The sequence below is a fragment of the Haemorhous mexicanus genome, chromosome 2 (genome assembly GCF_027477595.1).
Source record: "Haemorhous mexicanus isolate bHaeMex1 chromosome 2, bHaeMex1.pri, whole genome shotgun sequence".
Lineage (NCBI taxonomy): Eukaryota > Metazoa > Chordata > Aves > Passeriformes > Fringillidae > Haemorhous > Haemorhous mexicanus.
Genome location: NC_082342.1, coordinates 69,225,184 through 69,250,264, shown reverse-complemented (window position 1 = coordinate 69,250,264; position 25,081 = coordinate 69,225,184). Strand labels below are relative to the sequence as shown.

The 25,081-nt window shown below is 35.7% G+C and overlaps 1 protein-coding gene across 1 annotated transcript in view; it reads left to right on the top strand.

Moving 5' to 3' along the window:
• The window catches only part of LOC132323660 (kelch-like protein 1), a 133,804-nt gene that overhangs the window by 11,360 nt on the left and 97,363 nt on the right, over window positions 1-25,081 (top strand). The window contains exon 3 of the mRNA XM_059839124.1: window positions 12,496-12,692. Within this exon, the coding sequence (XP_059695107.1) occupies window positions 12,496-12,692 (197 nt within the window). The remainder of the gene's footprint in view (window positions 1-12,495; window positions 12,693-25,081) is intronic.

The window sequence follows — 25,081 nt, the reverse complement described above, 5'->3', positions numbered from 1 at the left end:
ATCTAGATTCATAGTTCCTTATCTCCTTTCTTGCACTTTGATTACTTATTTACCACCAGTCTAGCTCATGTCCCCTTTCCCGTTGAGTCAGTTCACTTTCCTTGTGCTGCATGGATGTGGACAAGTGGAAATTTAAGAAAATAGCCACTGTTTCAATACCCAGAAGCACAGAAACCAACAGAAATTCCCTTTCAGACTTTTGATCTTTAATTGAGAGCATACACCTGTTCTAGACTTAGGCAGAATATCTGGAGAATCTGGCTGCCAAATTCTGATTACTGATTGCGCAATGCGTGAAAATATTTTCAGCAACTCAGGTCTGTAACCAGTTTAGCTCTTTATTGTTTTACCTCAGGAATAGAAAACAATTTTGGCAAATGGGCAGTTATTTACTCCTACTTTATTTTTCCTGTCACTAGGTTCTTAACTCAAAGAGTCTTAAAAACAAAATCACTGATAGTTGCTGCTATTATAGAGAAGGTTTTCCCTGGGGACAACTGAAAAAATAAAAAAAATACAGCTGAACATGTACTTGTTTGCAAAAATGTAGAAGTTAAGAATATTACAGTGCAAATATGTTTAGATGTGATTTAAAAGATGGAACCATTTCTACATCTCATTATCTGTAATTCAGTCAAGTTTATTTTTTTTTATAATCTAGTGAAATTATTGCATTTCTACCTGTGAATCATACATATTAAACAGGAGGTTTAGAAGGATAAAAAATATGTGTCTATGAAAAGCATTATTATAGGTGAAGATATCATAAACCTATACCAGACCGTCCACCAATATAATCTAATAAAGTTGCAAAATATCAGAATTAAAGTTCATCAAAAGGGAGATTTTGTACACCAGACACATACGGAAAAATAGTCCTGGGGTGCACCAGGCACAGCATAACCAGCCAAGCATGGGAGGGGATTGTCCTTCTCTGCTCTGCACTGGGGCGGCCTCACCTCGAGTCCTGTGTGTGGTTTTGGGCACCACAATATTGAGAGACATTAAATTATTAGAGAGGAAGGCCATGAGATTTGTGAAGGGGCTTGAGGAGCAGCTGAGTTCACTTGGCCTGTTCAGCCTCGAGAAGACTGAGGGAACACTACATTGCATTCTGCAACTTCCTCATGAGAGGAAGAGAAGGGGCAGGCACTGATCTCTTCTCTGTTGTGGCCAGTGCAGAAGCCAAGAGAATGGCCCGCAGCTGTCTCAGGAGACATTCAGGCTGAATATTAGAAAAAAGTTCTTCACTCAGAGGAGATTGGGCACTGGAAGAGGCTCCCCAAGGAAGTGGCCACAGCATCAAGACTGACAGAGTTCAAGAAACAGTTGGATAGTCCACTCAGGCACATGGTGTGACTATTGGGGTTGGTCTTGTGCAGGGCTTAGAGCTGAACTCAGTGATCCCTGAGGGTCCCTTCCAACTCAGTTTATTATTCTGTGATTCTGTGGTTCCGTACACAAATAGATTTCTATACAATTGGCAAAGTAGAATTACATGGTGACCAGGAGAGCATTAAGTCTTGCACAGCCTTGATTAGAGCAGCTTCTGAGTGGAGGCACCTGCCAATCTAAGAGTAACAGGAAAACAGAAGATTAGACAACCAAAAGTACTGATTTAAAGATAATAAAGGGTGTTGAAGTTTCTGTGAAGATTCAATGTGAAAAATTTTTTAATTTTAAAGTTATATGATTGATTTACCTGTAAAGCAGAATTTGGTTAGAGCTGAAAAAATTGGCATGTGTTAAAATATATTCTATAAACTCTGTGCTAGGCCTTGGGGTTGGGGTTGTTTTGGAAGTGTTTTGGGATTCATATATATAGATATTTAACTTACTTTTTTTGTAAACAAATTAATTGTGTTGTGACTACATATTGTTTTATCTGATACATGCACAAAGTTTTCTAATGACATAGCTACATTATAATTTAATTACAACTTGTATAATTCAAATTATGTAGATGATGTGAATTTATTAGACAAACACTCCATCAAAATTATATGCTTCTTGTTCTATACATATGCTCACAAGGATAAATCAAAACAGTTTTACCACTGTTTTTTGTTAAAGATCTATTTGACCAGTAAAAAATATTATTAAAATGAGAAAATATAGATTAATATTCATTATCTAGCCACACTTGGCTGCATTTTTTTGGTTTATTCAAATAGGCAAAGAATGTTTTGTCGGTGATATAGCAGAACTGTAACTTAATTGGAAACAAAACTTCCCCTTTTGCATATCTGCTCCTTGCAAGCCAATCGAGGAAATCAGAAGCCAACACAGCTGCAATGGCTATGATGAAAGTATGTTTCGTTTTTCAAGCAGCAAGATGACTGATAGCAAAAAATCTATGATTGAGATTTTAGTGCCCTGGGATAGATGGATGTGTAATCTTTGATCTTTTAAGAGTTCAATATAGCAGTTATACAGATGAATGTTTCTTCATCTTATTTTCTTAGGTAGTGCTTCTTTCTTGATCTTAGAACTTGAGTTTTCATTATTTTCAATTTTGCTTCAATAGTTCAGAGAAGACTGAAACTATAGATTGATATTCTGTTGATTTTCTGCTATTGGTGACTGTGGGAGCCCTTCTTTGAAGATACAAAAGAGCTGTGAAGTTACTATAGATTTCCTATATCGGGAAATCTAATTAGCATTGGGATATCTAATTAGCATGCATTCCCAACAGTGATCAGAAGAGTAGGTTGGTGTTTCATACTGTTAATAAAACTGGAAAAGCAAAACCCATTTAAGCAATAGAAAACTAAAAATCCTTTATTTATTTATACATCTCTGAAAAAAAAAAAGAGAATATTTCATACATGGAGGAGGTTCAAGCCCTACTGTACAGCTTTTAAACTTTATTTGGGAGAGTCTTTAATTAAAGTACTGTCAAATGCCTTTGTCAATGTTATAGCTAATAACACACTCAGGGCAGACAGCAGGGATGTAGCAAGTAGGAACATGCCTTTAAGCACAAGGACCTTTCGGTTCTTGCAGCACAGAGATGACATTAATTAAATATTCAAGAAGATTTCTTTCTTGGTTGTGGTTTGGGGACTTTTTTTTTTAATTGGTGAAAGCCAGCTTTCTGTGTGAACAAATATTGAAGACAACTCAGCAATACTTTTGGCTTGTGCCAATTAATAGTGTCAAGAGTCCAGGGGTTATCGCAGCCACTGGATTATGCTACAACATGCTGTTTCAATGTGACTGCCATTTGGAGGATGACAGGGTTTGGTATAAAACTGAGGCCATTTCATTCCCCTTTGCCTCAGTGCTAGAGGGAAGTCACAGACAAGCTTAAGTCAATGGATACAACGTTAGGTATTTTATTAAAAGCTTGTGCTCAAACATATAATGCCTGGATTTTAGGTACTGGTGGCATTTTTACAGTGCTTCAGGCTACTCCTCTCTAATATATATTGATCACATTGAGAAGTGGCCTACCCTGATGTTGTAAAGGTCTTTACCTCTGTGACATGTTGAGTTTGTTCAAGAGTTATTTGTTCTGTAGTATCATGTTAGAGACCCCTGGGAAGGTGGACCATGTCTAAGTAGCACTTTTTGAAGGAGACTATTACCTGCTGCTGTCCCCCTACATTTTCTCTGCTGTGTATTTGATGGTTGACTTTTCAGTTGCAAAGAATAGGCCCTTAAATTTCCATTCATTTCAGATGGGAGATCATTTATTCCAGGAACTCTGTGATGAGTCATAAAAGGACAAATTAAGGTAAGTTAATTGATCTGAAAGACTTTGTCAGCTGTTGTGTAATGGACAGTACAGAAAAGTGCTCATATATCATCCTAGGGGCTCATAGACATTGGATAAACTTCTGGATATGGAGGTTCCACTGTGAAACTCTCTTCTAGAAGCAGAATGATACATGTCATACTTTTCAGGAGTCAATAAAGAGACATACTTGTTATGATGCATGTCATACTTCTCAGGAGTCAATAAAGACAGTGTTGCAAAGAGGGTTATCCAAAGAAGACTTCAGGGTTGCTCTAGTTAAGGAAGTAGGAAGTGGTGGTGATGGAACAATCTATAGAGCCATAATTCAGATATCTGTCCATGGATGTTCCACATTGACTATGCTTCAAAGTTCATATACCTTTGCTCCAGTTACATTTCAGATTGACATTTTCATATACAGTGTTCCTCATAAGATTCTTATTTATGCATCAGGATTAAATTCTCATCTATACTGCCGATGTGTACAATGCAAGAATATTTCAAATTTCCTCAATATAACTGTAGGTTCAGATTGTTGTCTTCTGTCCTCTGTGAATGTCAGCCTGTTTGGATAAAAATACCTTCCTTCACATAATATTTTTCTGATCCTAAAACAAACTGTGGGCTTTCACATAATTCAGGTCGTTAGGGAAGAACTTCAGAGACCCATTTATTGCAAAGAACTGCAGAGACTGACTGACTCCTCAATTATTTTTTTTTTTTCTTAGCCAGTCTCTGAGGATCTTGTTTCCATCTGGAGCAGATATTTTCCATTCCTGTCACTGAAACACAAAGTCCTTGCTCATTCCTGGAGCTCTACACTACACTCCAATGAATTGTTATTCTTCCTTTTACCCAGGATACCTCATTAAGGACAGAATTGGCAATTATGTACCAGGAACCAGCTGTTGTCTCATTCTTTTGGCAAAGTGTATGAGAATCGCTTAGGAAAGAGCTCTGTATTGGATATCCATAAATTTTGAGTATTCAGAATTATCTAGAATATTATGGAGAGATAGATAGTGACTGTGTTTCCTTGTACTCTGATGCAATCTACTATTGCGGAGAAGTCAATAAAAATAAATTCAGGCAGACACAGGGTAGCAATGAGTATGAAGGGGAAGAGCAGATAACTGGGTACACTTCAGGGTGCATTTTTAAAGCTGTCCCTTTCTAGGCTCAAAGTTCTTCATCTCCAAAGAGAGATTAAAACAAGTACTGAACATTAATACAGGACATGACTGGAAAGTGAGTGTTCCTTTGAATGGGGTGTCATCCCTCTACATAGCCATCTGGCACATGCCAGCCTGTTGCCTGAATGGCATCAGTGAAGTGAATAGACATGCTGCTGTAGGGTGGTCTGACTCTTTAATGTGTTTCTTTCTGGAGCTCCTACACTGGAGATGCGCACCCGTATCCAATGCTCTTGAGCTCAGCTGTGTATCTCCAGTTCCAAAACAAAAGAAAAAGAATAATGAAAATTGTAATGGTACTTTGTGAAAGAGGTCCTCACCTTTCAGGTGTTTACTTCTGCTCCTGCATTGTAAAACACCTTCACTGCCTTTCTGCTCTGTGCCCATGTGACAGCAGCTCTGATGAAATGTAGCCTCAGAACAGGATGTGACAGGAGTACTCACATCTCCCAGCAGTGCAATCCAGCCCAAAGAAAAGTAGATTTCATTAGGCTGGAAGGTGGATCATAAGCAAAAATCTTTTCTTGGCAATTGATGCCTTCATTTCTGTAAATTTTTGTTCTCTAAGCATGGATTTGAACTGCTCTGTGCTGTAGCACAAGCTGCCAGATCATTGCCTGAGAAGTTAAGAAGCTTATCTGACAGAGGTGAGTGCTCCTGCTTCTGAGCTAGCTTCAGGTGTGGAGAATCAAATACTGCTCCTTCAAACCTGAAAGCTGAGCTTCTTTGTCCTTGAGTCATTTTTGTCCTTTTTTTTTTTTTTTTTTTTTTTTTTTTTTTTTTTTTTTTAGTTTTTATTTTTTTTCCCACCAGAGACCAAATCTTGATTGTGTTCAGTGTAATAGAAAGGTTGTATCTCTCCAAGAAGTACAAGTACAAATTTGGTACAAGTCTTGTGGAATGAAACTTCCCCCCCTTCTCAACCTGAAGTTTGCTTTTGTTTACAAACGTAAATTTCTGGAGTGCCATTTGCTGTGTGCAGCATGATGAGCAGAACATACAGTCTGGAAACAAACATACGTACTGAAGTCCATTGACTAAAAGCATTTAAGAGAAACTAAGGCCTTATAGATGAAATGAGTTTTTTTGAAATAATTCTTGTAATCTCCCAGCTTATTTTGTGAATGAGTGCAAAATTTGCGCTGTTTGAAATTTAATCAGTAAGTGCTGTTTATATTTATGTGGTTTTTGAGGTAAATTTTATCTTGGGTTTTTTTTTCTTTGTTTTAAACTGTGAGTTTTTATTCCTCTATTTATAGATATAATTCCATATTTATATACCTAATTCCAAATGTAATTCCTGTATATTAGCTGAATTACTGGTGACAAAACTGCTAACATAATGGTCATCTGTGCAAGTACAAACCAGGAATATTTAGTATAAAATCCCAAGAATGATGTTCATATTTTAACAATTTTTCTATAACTAATGGAAAAACATATCTTGTATCTCAGAGTGCAAACATATCTTTCTTCACAGTTGATAAAAAGGTTTTATTAAGATGAGGCTCACAGCTAAAATGATTTGCTGCTTTTAGTCCTGTTACTTGTATGTACATCTTACAGGTGACTAAGTTCAAGTGTATAAAATGAGCTAAGGCACGCGAATGGCATAAGGAGAAAATAACATTTTAATGTCTTTCTCTTAAAAGCTGATTTGTATGAGTCAGTGGACAAATTTTCTTTAATACTTGACATTTCAGTTATACAACAGAGGTGTTTTGGTTTGTAGCTTTGAGGGGTTTTTTTCAGAAAAAGGGATGAAAAGGTAACACATTGTGGATTATTTTGGTTAATAGAGTTTTCTGATCTTTAGCCAGACATTTGCGAGAAGTTTCCTGCTCAGGGGGATTTTAATTTGTTAATAGCATTTCCTTATCACTTTGCAATGGTGTAATTTTCCATGCTATTTAGATAAAGGGGACTGGCAGTACTGACGAAGGTCATGTGATTAGGCCAGTTTAGTCCACTTACTCAAAAGATATGACATTTGGGTGCAAATAATTGTACAGTGTTTTAAAAGAGTGAATCTAGTTAATTTATAAGAATTCTGGTATTACTGTGATGGTTTTTTTTTTTCATTTTTTACAAGCTGAATATTTATGTCTCTGGAATAATTTATGAAATTATTTCATACATAATAATACTTAAATGAAGGGGGCCTACAAGAGAGGTGAAGTGGGAATATGTATAAGAGCACATAGAGACAGAAGAAAGGCTTCAAACTGAAGTACAGTAAGTTTCAATTGGATAAGAGGAAGAAATTCTTTACTGTGAGGGTGGTGTGGTACTGCAGCAGATTGCCCAGAGAAGTAGGAGATGCCTCATCCTGGAAGTGTTCAAGGCCAGGCTGAGTGGAGGAAACCTGATCTAGCGGGACATGTCCCTGCCCATGGCAGGAGGGTGGAAGTAGATGATTGCCGTGCGACTGAGAGATGGGACTTCAAAGGAGGGGTGCAAAAAGTAGTCCAAGCGAGAAGCCAAAGCCTGAGCAAAAAGAAGTTGAAGTTGAAGTCATTGAAGGCATTTATTGAAGTGGCAGTATTGTTCTCACAGTGCAGTTTTATACTGTTACAGCTCCAGGCAGCCATAGCTTTGTGCAAAAATTTCCCACTAGCTGCAGATAGGCTATTGTTTGCATTACTTGGCATCCTTCCAAAACTACATAATTTCAAAGATCTTGATAGTTGCATATACCATTCTTTTCCCAGTTCTTTTTGATATCTGTGTTCTCTTTTCCCAGGATCTCGATCCCACCAAAGCCAGAAAAATCCATTCAATAACTGCACTGTGGTCTCTGTTCTGTCCCCCATTTGTTGTCCCATAGATGATCTTTATGGACCCTTCCAACCCAAACCATTCTGTGATGCTAAATAAACACAATTAGCCATAGAATGGCTTCTTCCTCAAGTACAACTATGATTGTGCTTGATTAATGTGGTCTGCAGCGAATAATTAATAGAAAATAAAACACAGTTTGATCAGAAGAAACCTCTGCTAAGTGAATATATTTTGTCCTGGTTTTTTTTTTTCTGAAAACATCTTCAGCTTTATAATAAATATGGAAGACAATACAATGTAGAATTTATCTTTTAAGGCATTGGTCAAACTGGAGACTAAAAGATGTTCTGCTACGCAGCCAACAATTTTTATAGCATTCTTCATTGACTGGTGCTCATGGGTAGACATAAGAGGTGATTTTACACACTATGTCACTACCAGACATTGACCATAACAAAGAGAATTGATTATCAGAATTGAACCCAAATAGTGTTTCATCACCTGAAACCTGATGGCTCTAATGATTCCAGTGCTGTGTTTGGGAGCAGAGTAACTGAATTCATATCAACAAATATGAATATCAGTAGTGTCTCAGTAAGTCAAATGAAGGTGCTAATTTTGTAGCTGAAATCAAGAAATAGCCATTCAGGGAGTGGCTCATCTCATTCTGCAGTACATGACTGAAACAGAGCAGGTGAAAACTGCTCTAAGGCTTCCTATATCTCTCCGTGAACTGTAAATGGTGATCTTAGGTGATTAGGTCAGGTGGCTACCTCAGAGTACCTAAGATTTGGAATGATTAAGGTAAGCAATGGCAAAAAGTTTTATTACAGCAGTGTGAGGCATAGCACCTTTTAAATAAGCTTTTTCAAGTTTCAATTGAATTAGATGCCTTTTCAAGAAAACAATTTCTTGTTGTAGTCAATTAATCTACTATGCATAAGATGAACAAATATTAGCTTGATACCATTTATTGCCTTAAAAAAAAATTAAATTTTAAAAGTTTTGAAAACTGATTAGCCTCCTAAAACAGATTCGCCTCCAGAAATACTTCCATTCAGCAACATTTCAAAACTGCCACACAAGTGATCAAGACACATGAAATAGAAAGTTTAAAAAGAAAAATACCAGATTTCAAGGAATTAGCTTTAGTCTTTGTTTCTAATTCCTTGACACTTCCCATGATTTCCCTTGTACACACAATACTCTTAAGAATGTTGAGGAGTCTTGCTATGAACGGGTAAGTGTGTAGTTACAAAAAAAAAAAAACTACAGTGAACATGATGTAAAATGATATTATGATGTGTTAGAAATTTAGGTAAAAATTCATTGCTTCTACCCAGAACAAATGATCTGTATCTACTGAGTTGTCCCACCACAGATCCAATCTGTTGGTCCATACCTGTGGGAGGCTGTTCCCGTGATACAAACTGACCTTATTTAACATCATACAGAGGAGGGCAAAAATGCAGTGGTTCCCTGTAAACAAAAATAGTTTAGTCAATATAAGTAGAAGTATAGTCAATAGTGTAGAAGAGAGAATAAAAGAGAAAAAAACCAAAAACAATCCAAAACCAAAAAACAAACAAAAGAACCCCAAAAACCAACAACAACAACAAAAAAAAAACCAAAACCAAAAACCTAAAAAAACAAAACCCTTCAAACCAACTCCAAGACACAACTGTCCCTGAACTGTCCCTGAACTTGGGAAAAGGTTTAGGAACAGAAAAAGAATATCTTAGAATTCTTATATGATCTCTGCTTCACATGTGATAATGAGGTAATAAAATTTATGTAGTCATTATGAGAATGCATGCTAAAGACAGGCCTTTTAATTTCTGCATAAGCAATGCACATAAAATTTTTCGCAAATACAGCTATAATTTAGAATAACAAATACAGCTATAATTTAGAATTCATTAAAGTTCTTTTGATTGTTTTTTTCCTCATATTTTTTTCATCTTAATTAATGTAATACAAAAGCAGATTTTAAGCTCTAGTTAATTTGTTTTTCTCAGACTAAGGCACTTATGCAAGTTTTTATTGCATAAAAATGTGAGGGGGAGATGAATTGAAGAAGCAGTAATATTAATGCCCCTTGAATATCCTATTAAACATTTTTAAATAAATGCTTGGATCTTCTAATTGCCAATATGAAACTGTCTGAAGATTTCATATTTTATATACAGAGCCCCTTAACAGCTTTCTTTTTTCAAACTCTGACCATGCTAAACACTTGATATCCCAGAGGAATTTGCATAAAAATGTCATAGCACTCTTCTGAAAAAGGGAACACAGACCCTGTGAACAAATTTATGAAAGTGTCTTGATGTTTAAAAAAGAAGATAAGTAAGATTTGGAAGACATTTAGATGGATTAAAAACCTATCTATCATTGAAGCTAAAAGAATGAAGAATAATAAACTCTAATTCATACTGAGTGTATTTTTCTAGCTTTTATCATAGATGTACTAAGTAGTAAACTCGTATTTCTGAATTTAGTAAAAAATAAATAAAGCTATAATATATTCGTATGCCTGGATATCCCAGAAGTGGTTGTATGTTTACTTCCTCTATTAAAATGTAAAACAGAAATGTATTCACACTCTTCTATAAAAATGTGAAGCATCTTCAAAATTTCCATGTTAGTTACATAAAGAAATACATAAATAAATGATTCATAAAACAGACAATAAATTTTATTAATTTAAACTTAGTTTAATTGTACTGTTTCCCAACTAATACTGTACTAGGACTAGTATACCTTAAAGTGAACAGAAAATATCTCAATTTGAAAACAAATAAATTGATGTGGTTTCAACTGATTCCTTTGGGTTCTTCTCCTAAGGGTAGCTACCTTTAGCCATAAAAAGGCCAAACCATGAGAGTGTTACCTATCCTCATAAAGTTAGGATATTGAAAGTGATTCTTTCTATGCTTACATCACTTTGGAAATGTTACCTGGATTAGTTTTGTAGGGCTGGAGATGTTTTTGAGCTCATTGTTAAAAAAAAATAACATGGAAGAAAAGGAGATTTAGAATTCCTTTTTTTTTTTTTTTTGTTTCCATTTCTCAGTTCATCAAATTTTCAAAGGTGTTTTGCACATTTTTAATTTTTTTTTCCTTCTGTTACGAGAATGGTCAGTTTTAACCTGAAAACAACTATCTTTTGAATGCTTCCACTTTACACAGTGGAACTCTTCCAGAATTGTGTGTTGGGCCAGCCATTACCTGCAGGCATGCAGAAAATGTGGGAGTGTCATTGATGAATATATGGGTCAGCCAAGAATCTGCTGCTGAGTGTGCCTTCTGACTACACTGCATAAAGATAGGATGTACAGAAATTGTGAGAAAAGGTTAGATAACATAAAAAAACCCCTCATCTGACATTAATAAAAGAACAAAAATAAGGAGAGGAAACCCGCTGAAATTAGGCTGTGCGCTTGATCTGGTGCTCTGACCTTTGCAAAAGGATGTATTATAACTAAATCTAGTAAAGTATAACTTCACAGTTTCCCTCTTGTGTTAAAAGCTCCAGATACACTGAAAGGAGGAAAGATCAGATGGACAGTGTTAAAGTTACTGTATCTTGGGCTTGGTTTTGCAATATAAAGTGTCTTTTCTGTGGCATGCTGTTATGAAATTGAGGCTTTTAGAACTCCTTAGCACCATGCAATAGAATTATTAAGATTTTTAGATTTTTTTTTAATGTGACAGCAAATACAAAGCTTGTTTGGGGGAAAGAGTGAGCATAGGTGTTGAACTATAATACTGTTAAGAGAAAGATCAATATACACTTAATCCTCTTATAGACAGAAAGTATTTTTCTGAGCACAGCACAAGACAATTTTTTTACAATTTGTATTAAATTTGCACATTTTATTTTCCTGTTTTTTTTTTTCAGTTCTTCAAAACATCCTTGTAATCTTTATTTTGAAGATTTTTAAGTTATTAATGTAGGAGATTTGTAAGATTCCAATGTGAAAATTAAATTTAGTATTATGGTTGGGGGGAGCATTATAACAAGAATTATATATTCTAGCCTTAAATAAATTCTTTTTAAAGTTTATTTTATTCTATTTTACCATTTATTTATTAAAAAGTGTGTCAGTCTGTAAGGTAAAGATAACGGCTTGTGAAATTACAGAATTAAGTGCAATATATGTAATAATTAATGGCTCTTTTCCCCAATATAAATTATTTTAGAGGATCTATGTGTTATGAGAAGCCTGCCATATGTTACTCGGATAACATTAATCCTAAAATCACATTACAAATAAGCAACACAATGTTTGAAGACTGTTAAGCCTTGTTTTGAAGAGGTATTTATGGGTTTATTCATACTATACTAGGCACTTATTTCATTCTTTTCAAGGAAGTAAATGACTGTGAGGTTTGCTCTGTGCCACTGGAGATAACACAAGTTTTATCACAAATTTCAATGAGAAAAAGAAAATAAACCTAACAAACAACCATCCACAGCCTGGTTGATATTCAGATATTCCAAGTCTTCTCTTCCATTTGATACAGTGCAGTCTCTCTTTTTACGCCTGTTATATAGTTGAATTAATAATAGATTAAAAAGAAATATTTCTAATACTGTAATTTCCAGGTCACTGGGGTGTTTAGTCAGGGAGATTAATCCTTCTTTCCTTCACTTTTTCTGTAGAGTTATTTATATAGAGCTGCAAATATTTATAAAAAACATCATTTGGTACTGTATGTTTTGTAAATACTAAGTAAATAAGTTTGCATTTGTTATCAATACTTCTTTTTTAGGCTGCCTGGAATTAAAGGAAGACACCATTGAAAACCTTCTAGCAGCTGCCTGCCTTCTCCAGCTCCCCCAAGTAGTAGAGGTTTGCTGCCATTTTCTAATGAAGCTTTTGCACCCATCCAACTGTTTGGGAATACGAGCATTTGCTGATGCACAAGGGTGCACAGAGCTTATGAAGGTGGCTCACAACTACACCATGGTAAGGCAGTTTTGGAATATCTAAATTCAAATCTTGTGAGTCCTATATATCCTCTACAAGTAAAAATACTGTGTTAGGTTTTGGATTGAATTTATTCTGTATTATATTCGGTATTTCTATTGAACTTCATTTCATAAATGAAAACCATCAAAGTGGTGAATCCTAAGAACTTCAGTGAAGTTATGACAATTGGCCTTCTATGATGGATGCACTGTTTGCTGGGTCAGAACAGTATATATCTTATTTAGATGCATGATCTCATACAGGTGATAATAGTAAAGTGCATGTAAATCATTATAGTACTCTTTAATTGCTTTAGTTTAGCTTTAGGGAAGCTTTGTAATTGTCATTGTTTCTTGGGATTTCTGCTGGTCAGAGTGACTGAGATGTGTTAGAAAGTCTCTTTTCTCAGCCTAGCAGTCAAAGAAGGAATCAGGATTCTTCTGTTCTTGTTCTCAAGGTTGTTTATTATTTCTTATCTATAACATCCTTTCTTTGGCTTGCCGAGGTCAGACAGAGGCACAGTGACTGCCCTTGGGGCGGTGTTATCTTTTTATACTAAAAACTATATACACTTTATACATATACATTATTTACAATGACTTTCTTATACCTATCCCTTGTGTTAGACAATGAGTTTCTACTTTAAACCAGTCTAAAAGTGCTAGTATCACTCAGAACATGGAGGCAAGGAAGAAGAAGGAAGAAGGACAAGATACGCCTAAATTCCTATATCTTGGGACCTCGAGCCCCCATTCTAAAAACCTCAAAATTCTACTTTTCACCCTGTGACAAACTAACTATCATTCTACTTAAAGTTTTGTGGCTTGTAATTCCTCATTTAAGGTTGGTAATTTTTTCCATGGGTCAAAATCTAAGGCATTGGTGTCTTGGGCTCTGTGCCAAGGTCTCTGAGCTTCCTGGCAGGGGCTCGAGCCATCCAAGACAGCCAGAGGGATGACCTGAGTTCCAACAAATGTTCTGCATAGGAACAGTATGAAGGGAAGTTTTGTTGGGTAGTTGTTTTGGGGTTTTTGGTCAAGAGTTTTAGTCATCCTTTTAGTCATCTGTGAAGTAGATTAAGACAGAAAGTTCTAGAAAAAAGGAATTTTATCTGGTTATATTTAATATTTTCCTAGTTTCATCTGACAGAACAGGTATGGAATTAATGTCAAAATTTAATCAGAATTAATGAAGCAGAAATATACTACTTATTCAGAAATTAAATCATATTGGTAGCCATTGGATTTTTCATAGTCTGACAAAATTAAAAACATCTGGCTCATGAAATTAAGCTTACATAAAGAGTAAATTATATATAATTTATGATGGTCCCTTTCGGTCTCTACTGAAATTATTATTGAAGTAATAGAGCACATTTCAATGAATCTCTTTCTCTTGTTCAGCATTTATGTTCTTATTTTATTTACTCTTTTCTGTAACTAATAACACATTACAATTCACAGGTTTAACTGTGGTTTTTTACCACTACAATTTAGGTAGTTATACCCACGTTACACTTCTGGAGCAAGTTCTGTGATTTCTCTGTACTATAGGTCCAAGCTAGTCAGGTAAACCTTGGTATGTCAGTAGAGAGAAATAAGCTGTCAGAACAGAATTCATATTTTTTTTGAATGAAATTGTATTAGGACTGAACAGATGCCTTTTGAAAAAATTCAAACTTTTTCTCAATATGTTTCTTAGACTTATATATTACTTTAAAATTTTCAGTTTGTTTTGTTGCATGAACATGAGAAAAATAGAGAAAAACATTGATTTCAAAAATTTTTAAAACTGTTTATGATTGTTTAAACGAACTTTTTAAAATATTTTTGGGTGAATGAAATTACTCATTATAGTTCATTTGAAGACTGGTGACTAATACATATCTAATGTATCACAAAGTTCACAAAGATCTGTGCCATGTCTCAGATATTTGGTATATAATTTATTATTCTTTTAATGCTGAGGTCTAAAATCTCAATTATGTGTAATGGGAAAATCACAAAAAAAAGAAAAAGGCAGATCATAAAGGAAGTCAGTTGGAATTAATAAGCAAGCTCTGATTTGTCTTCAAGGGCATTTGCAAGTATGCACAAGTCATGCTTTCTCTTTGCAAGAAAAACAGATAATCACCATGAAATGACAATATTTTTTTCTGACCCAGTGAAAACATAACCCTAAAATGATAAGCTTCATAGTGTGTGATATTTTCGCAGGCTTTGTGTTACTTCATTTAGGTGTGAGTCAGCTCATATCTATTTGACTTACTGTTTTGTGTTAACGTGTGTGGAAGACCAGTTGTGAGTGGGGCATAGCCTGATTGCCTATCTTCAATCAAAGAGAATCTACATAAGAGAAAAGTGATTAGTTCTTCTATATGGATATATAACCGGGGAAAACATAAGCAGATCAAGGAAGATACCCTGAGGAGTGTGATAGAGGAACACCAGAGCCCTGGGAATATGAAGAAAGGGAGGAAAGTGAGGAGCACAGGCAAAGAGCAGATGCATAGTCTCTGAGGTGACAGAAAGCATTACTTTTTCCTTCAGACTTCAGGACAGTAGTATAGACTGTGATGAGAGCAAACATAAAGTAGGGCAAGAGGGAGTTTGTTAACAAACTCCTCCAGTCTTATGCAGAGGACTTGAGGGGAAGTGCTGGATAAAAAAGGATGGAAAATTCACTGTTTCCTTAAAAAATAGCTCTCTTGCTTTGCAGAGAATTTCAAGGTCCTTTCTGTAAAGCTTTTTGAGGTGCTTTTTTTAAGAGTTCAAAGTGGTGCATCTCAAATTCTTGCTCTGTGAATCTTCTGTAGTGTTATTGCAAAAGCTTGTTATAAATGGAAAATAAAAGTACTCCCTTAACTCTGGAATCTTCTGTAGTGTTTTTGCAAAAGCTTGTTATGAATGGGAAGTAAAAGTACTCCCTTAACTCTGGAATCTTCTGTAGTTGTTTGCTTGAGATAAAAGCCTCAAAGAAACAATAGTTCTATACTGGTGTAGGAATGGGGAGCAAGACAAAGTTTTTCAAATAACCCTGCAAAAAGTAGATTTATAGGCATGGCTTATATGATTGTGTAATAATTTTGAGATATGACTCAAGTTAAATCTAATCTTTGAATAATTTTGCTTCTTAGCTAATTACATAGTTGAAATTAAATATTCATCCATTCATTTGAAAAAAACAAGTAATAAAACAATAGTTCTCTGCCTGCATTATACCTGGCAAATGTTATACAGATTTTCTCCACCAATTACTTTTAAGTAGAAAATCACAATTTTCTTCACAATAACATTCTAATGAAAATCAATATATTTTCAAGAAATATTTTTCTTCATTGCTTCATGAATGTTTTAGTCTTCATTTTTCAAAGAAATCTGCTTGCCTAGTCTCAGACTTGATCTAAGTTCTAAATTATACTGTTATATAAGTCACTCTGTGCTTTCACATAACATGTTATGAGGGCAAGACATCTGAGCTCATAAACTTCTTTATACTGAAGAAGAAAAAGCTCCTGAAGAGCAGACCAATTAATTTAAGAATCCTGTTGACAGGAGATATATAATTTCAGACACCTTTTCTGTCACACTGAATAACTTCTATTTCCCTAACCATGAAATCTGTGGAAACAAAGAATACAAACTTTTATTTGCATAGGGCTTGCAGGTATGTCCTATCTACTGTAAATAAAATTGCTAACTCTAAAGTTACATATACCTTTCCTCAAGCAGAGGTGAAATATCCCTGGTGTTTACTGGGATACTTAGCCTTAAGTGTCAAATATAAAATTATTAATTTGAAATGAAAATCTAAGCAAGGAAGAGCAAATGTGTTCATAGAAGAGGGGAGAAAGTGTAGAAATGAAGATAATTAAAGCAGTGAGGGAAAATCAGATAGCATTTGAAAAATCCTAGAAAATACATTTGCCATATAGCAAAATATGAGATTGGTAAAAGAAAAGAGCAAGGTAGATTTCATAAAAATTTGGTGAACAATGAACATTGGAGATTTCTGCTTTTGTACTTTTCCCTGTACTTTTTAGAAATGGAACTTGGATGGCAACATTTTAAATGAAAGCTTTACAAGGAAGAAGTTAATAAGAGAAAAAAAGTAAATTGTCATTGGTTTCTTTTTTAGACACATCAGATTTAATGTAGTTTGTTTTATTTCTGAGGTATGAAGATGCCCTACCAGTGTTTTATGGTGGGATATTTTATTTTTTTAATTATTTTAATGGATCTGCTAATTTAAATGGCAGCACAAATATCTGTGTCTCTTGATTTAAGACTTCTGTACTTCTTAATTGCAATCTGGATTGTTACTAGCTTGTCAGTTTCTGAAAGCTTTCAATCTGCAGAACCATATGTCTGATAAGTTTAAATTCCCAGTTTATTGCCAGAGTTAAGTTAGATGATTGTAGAATGAAATGCATGTATGATGTCTTTTAAAAAAAAACAAAAAAGCAGCAAAATGAAACATATTAATAGCTGAAGCAAATTATTTCTTCAAGCAAGCATTTTTAGTGACAGTTCTTTAGTCTAGTTATAAGGGGCTTCATATATAGGGAAGCTAACCTCTAAAGTCTGCAATTTATCAGCTTGTCATACTTGTCAGAAATTTCAATCATACTGTATGGACTTATTTGTCTCTTTAACTTAAGTGTAATTTGAAATTGTGATGGCCACCTCATTTGGACACAATTATTTTTAGAGTAGAAGATGTTTTCAAATATGCTCTAATTTGAACCATTGTGTGTTTATTGGTGAAGTTTTGTAATAGTCCTTACTAGATCAATAGACTCTGGGGCTTTAATGTACCATTAGCCCTTCTTGCAACAACTACTTTGGTGCATTGGTAAATATTGAAAGAGGAAAAACATGTCATATTTTTCCTTAAAAAGATAATTGCAGTTTGGTTTAAAGCCTGGAAAATTACTTTTAAAAATACTCATACTTGGTATGGTTTTGAATACAAATGCTTTCTTTCTCCCCTTAAAGGCCGTGGTTCTGCTTGGGTTACAATGTACAGGTAATGTTTAGAAACTGAGAGTGTTATCTTCCAAGATGTAGTACCAGATTCTTCATCTCATTATCATGCCATTTTACTTAAACCTGATTGCTTCAAACAGAAAATTGGAGTACCTCATTGATATAGCTCTTTAATCTCTCAGTGCTTCACTTCTTCGGAAACTTCACTTAAACCGCAGTGATCATTTTGCATCTTGAAACTGCAGTTTGAGAGTTGAAATGATAGAGTTTCTTCTCTATTTTTATTTCACCATATTTCAAAATGAATTGCTAAACATAAACTTGTAAAATCTTTAATTTACTTTGATGCACTGAGCAGACAAATGGCCGTAAGTAAAAATTCCTTGACCAGAGGAACATGAATGAATAAAATGATTGATGTGTCTGTAACCCACTCATAATGTTAGCAATATAAAGGACCCTAACATATGTTACAGTTTCAAGCCTGGGAGATGCAGAATGTTTGCAAGTGCCTTTGAATGAAGTGGTAAGAGGTGTTTAGCTTCTCAGAGATGCAGTTCTGTGCTTTGCACTGCAAGGGTCATTAGTCCCAGCACAACAAAACATTATTCAATCTTAATTATGAGCACGTAAGTATCTCAGTGACATGTGCTGACTCTATATGGGCTCTTTAATTTACTGAGAATTCTGATTGTACTGCAGATGGAGAAGCCATTTCATTTAGTTGAAGTGTATGCCTTATGCAAATTTTTAATGATCTTTTATGGTGAAGAGCTTCAGTGATCATTTTATTAGTTATGTTTATTATCTAGGTTACAAAATTTCAGAACAGGTGAAAAAAACCTGTAGGGCTGGAGTGAGGGAGGAGTGATATGTAAAACCTTTCCTTTCCACTTACAGCATTTTCTCCTGAAACATATTGAAATATTGTAACATTCCTCCATATTCAAATTAAGAAAAATATTATTGATATATTGATAAATGGTCATAACAGTCATTAATGAGTTGTAGTTGTACATTCAGACAGGGGTTTATTTCAGCGTTAGTTTTAGTATAGCTTTAACTAAAGTCAAAAAACATGTGAGGCAAGAAAACTCTCTAACATTGTAATTTAAATTTAATAATTCTTTAGAGTCATGGTTAGGAGCAGTATTCCTCAATTTAGCGTTCCCACTAAATCACTCCAAACCACACACTGCTCACTCCCTCCCCCTTTTCTCTCCCCCTCCCCCTGCAGCAGGACTGGAGAGGAGAACTGGAGGCACAAAAGGTAAAGATCATAGGTTGAGATAAGAACAATTTATGGGAAACAGCAATGAGATTGGAAAAGGAACAGTAGCAGGAACAATAGTATACAAATGACAAAGTGTACGAGAAGGAGGCAAATGATTCACATGTTTACCATGGAGAAACCCCACAAAAGTACTCAACTGCTTCATCTACCACACTAGCTGACCTGGAAGGGAGCTTTTCCCAAGTCCCTGGAAAATGGTATGAGGTGGTATAGAATAATCTTCAGGTCCTTGCTACCCCTCCTCTTGGCTGCTGCAACAATTAACCCTGTCCTGGCTGAACCCTTCCCCTGCTGATTAACATCATATATGTACAGGGTTGTAAGGTTTCTTTCTACTGTTTAACATAGCTGACCACATGTTGCTCAATAGATGCTGATCTGATAACTGTTTTTTGACTTCAGATCGTACTTTGTTTTGACCACTTTGACTTCTTTACCACCACATTACTGACGTATGAGATGGATGGAAATCTGACTGGACAGACAATGAGATGGATGGAAAGCTGACTGGAGAGAGAGGCTGAGAGATCTGTGATGTGTAGTAAAAAGTCCAGATGGTGACCAGAAAATAGTGAAGTTCCTCAAAGATAATTTTGGAGTACGAAACTGTCTAGCAGCTTCAGTAATAGCTGATAGGATGGAGTTCTCTCTCAGCAAGTCTGCAGATGTCATCAAAGTGGCTGGAGGAGGTGATTGATATGTTTGAGAACAAGGCTGCTATTTAGAAGGCATGCTGAAGCAATGGGCTGAAGTCACAGAATCATTAAGGTTGGAAATGACCTCCAAGATGAAGTCCTGCCTTCAAATAAATGCAACCATACTCACTAAACCATCTCAAAGTGCCACTTCTACTTATTTTTTTTTTATATCTCCAGGGATAGTGACTTCACCAGTTCATTGGAGAACCTGTTCCAAAGCTTCATTACTCTTTCAGGAAAGAAATTTTTCCAGAGCCTCCCTTCATGCAACTTGAGGCACTTTCCCTCTACTTGTCCTGTCTCTCGTTGCCTGGGAAAAGACACCAAACTCCATCACAAGCTCCATTCCAGTAGTTGCAGAGAGCAATAAAGTCTCTCCTGAACCTTCTTTTCACCACCCCAGTAACCCCAGTTACCCTAAGAGGATTTGTGTTCTAGAGCCTTCACTAGCTTTTTTGCTTTATGGCCACTCCTTCCCAAGCCTGCAGTGTTGCATGGGGTTGTTGAGAACCAAGTGCAGCACTTGCACTTTGTGATGTTGAGCTTCACACCACTGGCCTTGGCCCATCAATCCAGCCTTTACAATCCCTCTACAGAGCTTTTCTACCCTTCAGCAGATGACACTCCTGCCCAAGATTTCGTTTACTGCAAACTTACTCAGGATGCACTTGATTTCCTCATCCAGATCACCAATAAAGGTATTAAAAAGGCATGGTCCCAAAGTTCAGCAAAGGGAAATGCAAAGTCCTGCAATCTAGGGGCAAATAACCCCATGCACTGCTACAGGCTGGGGAGCAACTGTCTAGGAAACAGCTCTGCAGAAAAAGACACCAAGTTGAGAGTAAACCAGCAAGTACCCATTCTGCAAGAAGGCCGTCAGTATCCTGGGGTGTATCAGTGAAAGTGAGAAAGTTGAAGAAGGTGATCGTTCCCTATTTGGCACCCATGAGACGAAATACAAAGTGTTGTGTCTCCTTTTGTATTCCTAAGTACAAGAGAGACATGGATATAATGGAGTTAGTCCGGGGGAGATCACCGTGCTGGTTGGATGCTGGAAGTCTGAGGAAGCTGGGCTTGATGAACCTGGTGTACTGAGGGGGGTCTTACTGCTCTGTGCATCTACACGACTGGGGGGATACAGACAAGGGTCCAGACTTTTGTTGAGGGTGCAGATTAATAGGCAACAGACATAAATTAGACTATAGAAAATCTTAATTGGATATTGAGATTATTGTTTTAGAACATTGGGAGTAATTAAATATTAGGAAAGTAAAAATCACTGGAATTTTTGGGATCTGTTCTTGGAGGTATCCAAGACATGACTGAAAATGTTGCTAGGGAACATGACCTAGTTAAGACATGTGACTACATGAGGTCACTTTGAAGCAAAATTTTTCTGTAAGGCTATTAAATGTATTTCCTGTATGTTTTTAGTGGTAGATCTGAGCTATGTATCCAGGCATGACATGAAGCAACGGTTCAGATTTTTTTTTAATTTTTTTTTTAATTTTACTTTTCAAGCTATGTGCAGCAGATGGGTTTCCTGGAGCTAGCATTTAATTGACTTTTATTAGCAGTAAGCTATTGGTAGCATGTTAGCAACAAGTTAACAGTAACACACTGATATTTTAAAACATTCTGCAATTTTCTGTTTCTTACGCTCAGAGTACTATCTTGGAGTAAAAAGTTTAATTATATCTCTATTTAAAATGCTTCCTTGATCTACATAGAATGCTAATTTTAAAAAAAACAGGTCCCTTCACTTGACTAGGTAAATTCTGATTTTAAAGCTGTTACTCTGATACTCTTTTTAAAGGTTGTTTTTCATAATATCCTTCCTCTCTCTAGCATCCCTTGGACAAGAGAAATTAAGTTGAAAATACTCCAAAGACACAAGAATAATTGAAATAAATAACATTACCAGAGATACAGAAATGAAAAACATTCTGGAACTTGCAATCCAATATCAGTTATGCCCGACTGATATTTTTTGAGGTTCAGAATTTTCTCTATTTTGCCCCTTTAAAGACATACTAATGATACACAAAAACGAGCAATTGCAGGAGTTCAAATACAAGCAAGAGTGACAGAATCCTTGCTACTTTAATTGAACCACAAAATTTGGTCTTTTATTTCTCTTGATAGGATGACTTTCTTAAAATATTACAGCAGCTTTTTTTTTTAATATAAACTATTATTACTATTATTATGACTCCTACTCCAAATTTCTTTTTTCTTTTCTTTTTTGGGAAGAAATTGTACTTTATAGATCACCTTTCACACTTTCAGTATTTTTAAGATTCTTGTTTGAAAGCAATAATCAGCACTTAGCACAGTGTGCTGCTTTCATTTTAAGTTCTCCTTAGTACAGCTGTGACATAGCACGTTACAGTACCACTCCATCAAGACACAGTTGGAGAAGAGGAAGGTAAGAGTGTTTCAAGAAGTAGCATATGGACAGGGAGATAATTAATAGGAAATAGAAAAAACAACTGCTGGTAGAAAAATACTGTGAAATCTACAGGAAAATAGTTAAGGAAATAGTCTATAGTGCTTTAATCACATTTTGATGGCTTCACAATCACCAGGAACTTCAATTTGGTTGCCTAGATGCTATGTTAAAAAGGTTAGTATGGCAGAATTCTATATTATTCCTAGAGAGAGCTGCTCTGAGAAGCAGTGTTCTCAGCTAAATAACAATTTTACCTTATACACATGTATCAGCTGTTCCTGTAGCTTTATTTTGTTTTTCAAGTTTATTCTAGTTACAGAAACTGAATTCAGAAAACTGAATCTTCAGCAGCAATGTTAACATCCCATTGAACTAATACCTTCTATGCTTTGGGCATGTACTTGCATACTAAGGGTACTCTGATAGGTCTCTTCTTCTTCATATGGTAATTGTCTGTGAGGTCAGCAGATCTACATCTCAATCTCTCAAGTGAAGAATATATCAATTTATAAATCCTGCTTTATCTGACTGAACTGTAGGCAGCAAAAAACTACTGCTCTTAGAGGTGACTCAGGGCAAGCAGAGTTAACCTAACAAGCATTGGTGAGTGTCTAAAATGAGCATGAATCTGTTTCCGTATGTACAGAACTGCAAAAATCAAACTAAAAGAGCACTCCAAAGACAGTGAATCTTGGAGGATTTTCTTGTCATTCATGGAAAAGAAATGAAGATGAGAAACAAGGTAGCTGAATTTGGTAGCTGTAAATTCAAACCTTTGAGTCTGCATAGCAGTGTAAAAAATCAAATACCTGGCACTTTTTCATGTCTTTGGTAAAGTTAAAGGAGTACTGGGACTCTTTCTCTGAAAGCAGAGAAAGCCTTCTTTCTCTGTTTTCATGAAAGCATTCAAGAGTTGGTCAATAAAAGCCCTACATGAGTTCTTTGACTGTGTGTGTAGAAAATTAGTTGATGCCTAAATTCTTTGAAAATGTAGTATATATTGAATTTTCCAGTTCAAGGGTACCAAGAAAGCATGACATAAGCTTTAAGCGCATTTTCTCTCTGCTATTCCCAACACTTTAACATTGAGAAGTTGTACTCTAAGGTAGAAAGAAGACTCACTGTTGCTTTCTGGGGGCATCTCAGACAACTAAGAATATAGTCTAACTGGAATATGGAGCTGGTGGGAGGTGAAAAAGAGCTAACATTGGACAGGGTGATTGAACTGATCCTAGTATGGGGAACTCTGGTAGGAAAAACAGAAGGAAAGATACAGGAATGGGACATGATAGAAAAGAGAATATTAGTCTTTGGACTATGGTTGAAGCAATTAGGACAGTATATGACCAGTAGAAATTTTACTGTAGAAGCTCCATCACCATCCCTGTTCATTGCTCTGCTTTCTGAAATCATCAGTAGCTTATATTGTTAAAGTGGCTTGAAAATATTCAGTCTGATCTTATCTGACAAAAATGTGTTCAGTACAATGCAGGGCAGGCCCCTCATTTCTCTGTTGACTAAGAAAGAATTTGCAGTCATACAAAAATAAAGTCAATGAAATCTCAAGGAATGGTATGGTTTTTGGTACTTACAGTACTGGGGGAAAAAAAAGATAACACTTCAGAGTAGAGGTTAGCCCTGGTCTTTCCTGAAGCAGTATAAGAAAATCAGGCTGTACAGTGTTCTGTCACTGTACAGGAACCCTTCAATACGTTGATGACAGATGTTAGACAATCTTGATACAGAGATACTGAGAAAAAAACATCACCTGCAAGTATTTCTTCCTAGACTGGAAGCAGAGGAACAAAAGAGTGTATGTTCTCACTTAACACCCTTGATATTTAAGGAAAAAAAATCTTATTAATAGACAAGACTTTGGTCTTTCCATTTTATTGGCATGTTATTCCATCCTGAGACCTTTTATATGCTGTTCCATAAAATATTTCATTTTATTCACATTCAGAAAACTTCTTGTGGTATTGCAAACTTTCAGAAAGTTTTTTCAGTTGTGGAAACATCACAACCTTGCCTTAATAAAGGCTCGCGTGACTGGACACAGTGAGCTGTAGCTGACAATACAATGACAATACAACTCACTCTAACAGAGTATGATAAGCCTTGGTACAGGCTATGGGTCAGCAAGCAAGAGAAAAGCAAAACCTGAAGCTGCCAGAAAGTCACATCATATCATCATGGACTGATTTTATTTGTGGCCTGTGTGACACCTCTTCAGTAAGAGGGATTGGGACCAGAAGGGCAGGGGAAGGGGCATATTGTTATGTAGCCATCCAACACTGAGCTGCAGAAATTACTGCATTTCCCCAGGCTCCACTGTGTCAACTCACATTTAGGGCCAGCTTTGGTAGCTGGAACTGTGTGTGGGCTGTATGTGTGGGAGTGTGAAGTTTTTCCTGACACAGCTTACCCGCTGCTTTGGTTCAATTATTAAATAGAACTTTGCAGCATCACACTGTCTGGTGCTCTTTCTCCCTGACCCCTCCTCCCTGACAACTTTTCATGGGGAATTTTTTCTTGGCACCAAGAAATAACAGATCATCACATATTGATTAGCAAACATTCTTACCAAAAATACTTTTTTTTTCTTAATGGGAGCATATAACTTAAAAACTATTACATTTTTGTAATTCATTTAGAGTTTTTAAAGACATTGTAATACATGATATCTACAAAAGAACCCTATATATACACACACACACACACACACACACACACACACACACACATATATATATATATAAATATTCAAAATTGAATATTTATCTACTTTTATCTAAAAATAATAAAAAGTGCAATTAAATCTTTGTAGAAAAGCTCATCAGGCTCATTGGATCTGCTTTTTTTCTCACAACCTGTTCTGAAAAAGAAACAACAAAACTATACAGCAACAATAGGTTGTGATTTTTATATGACCAGCATGTAAAATGCAGGAGACT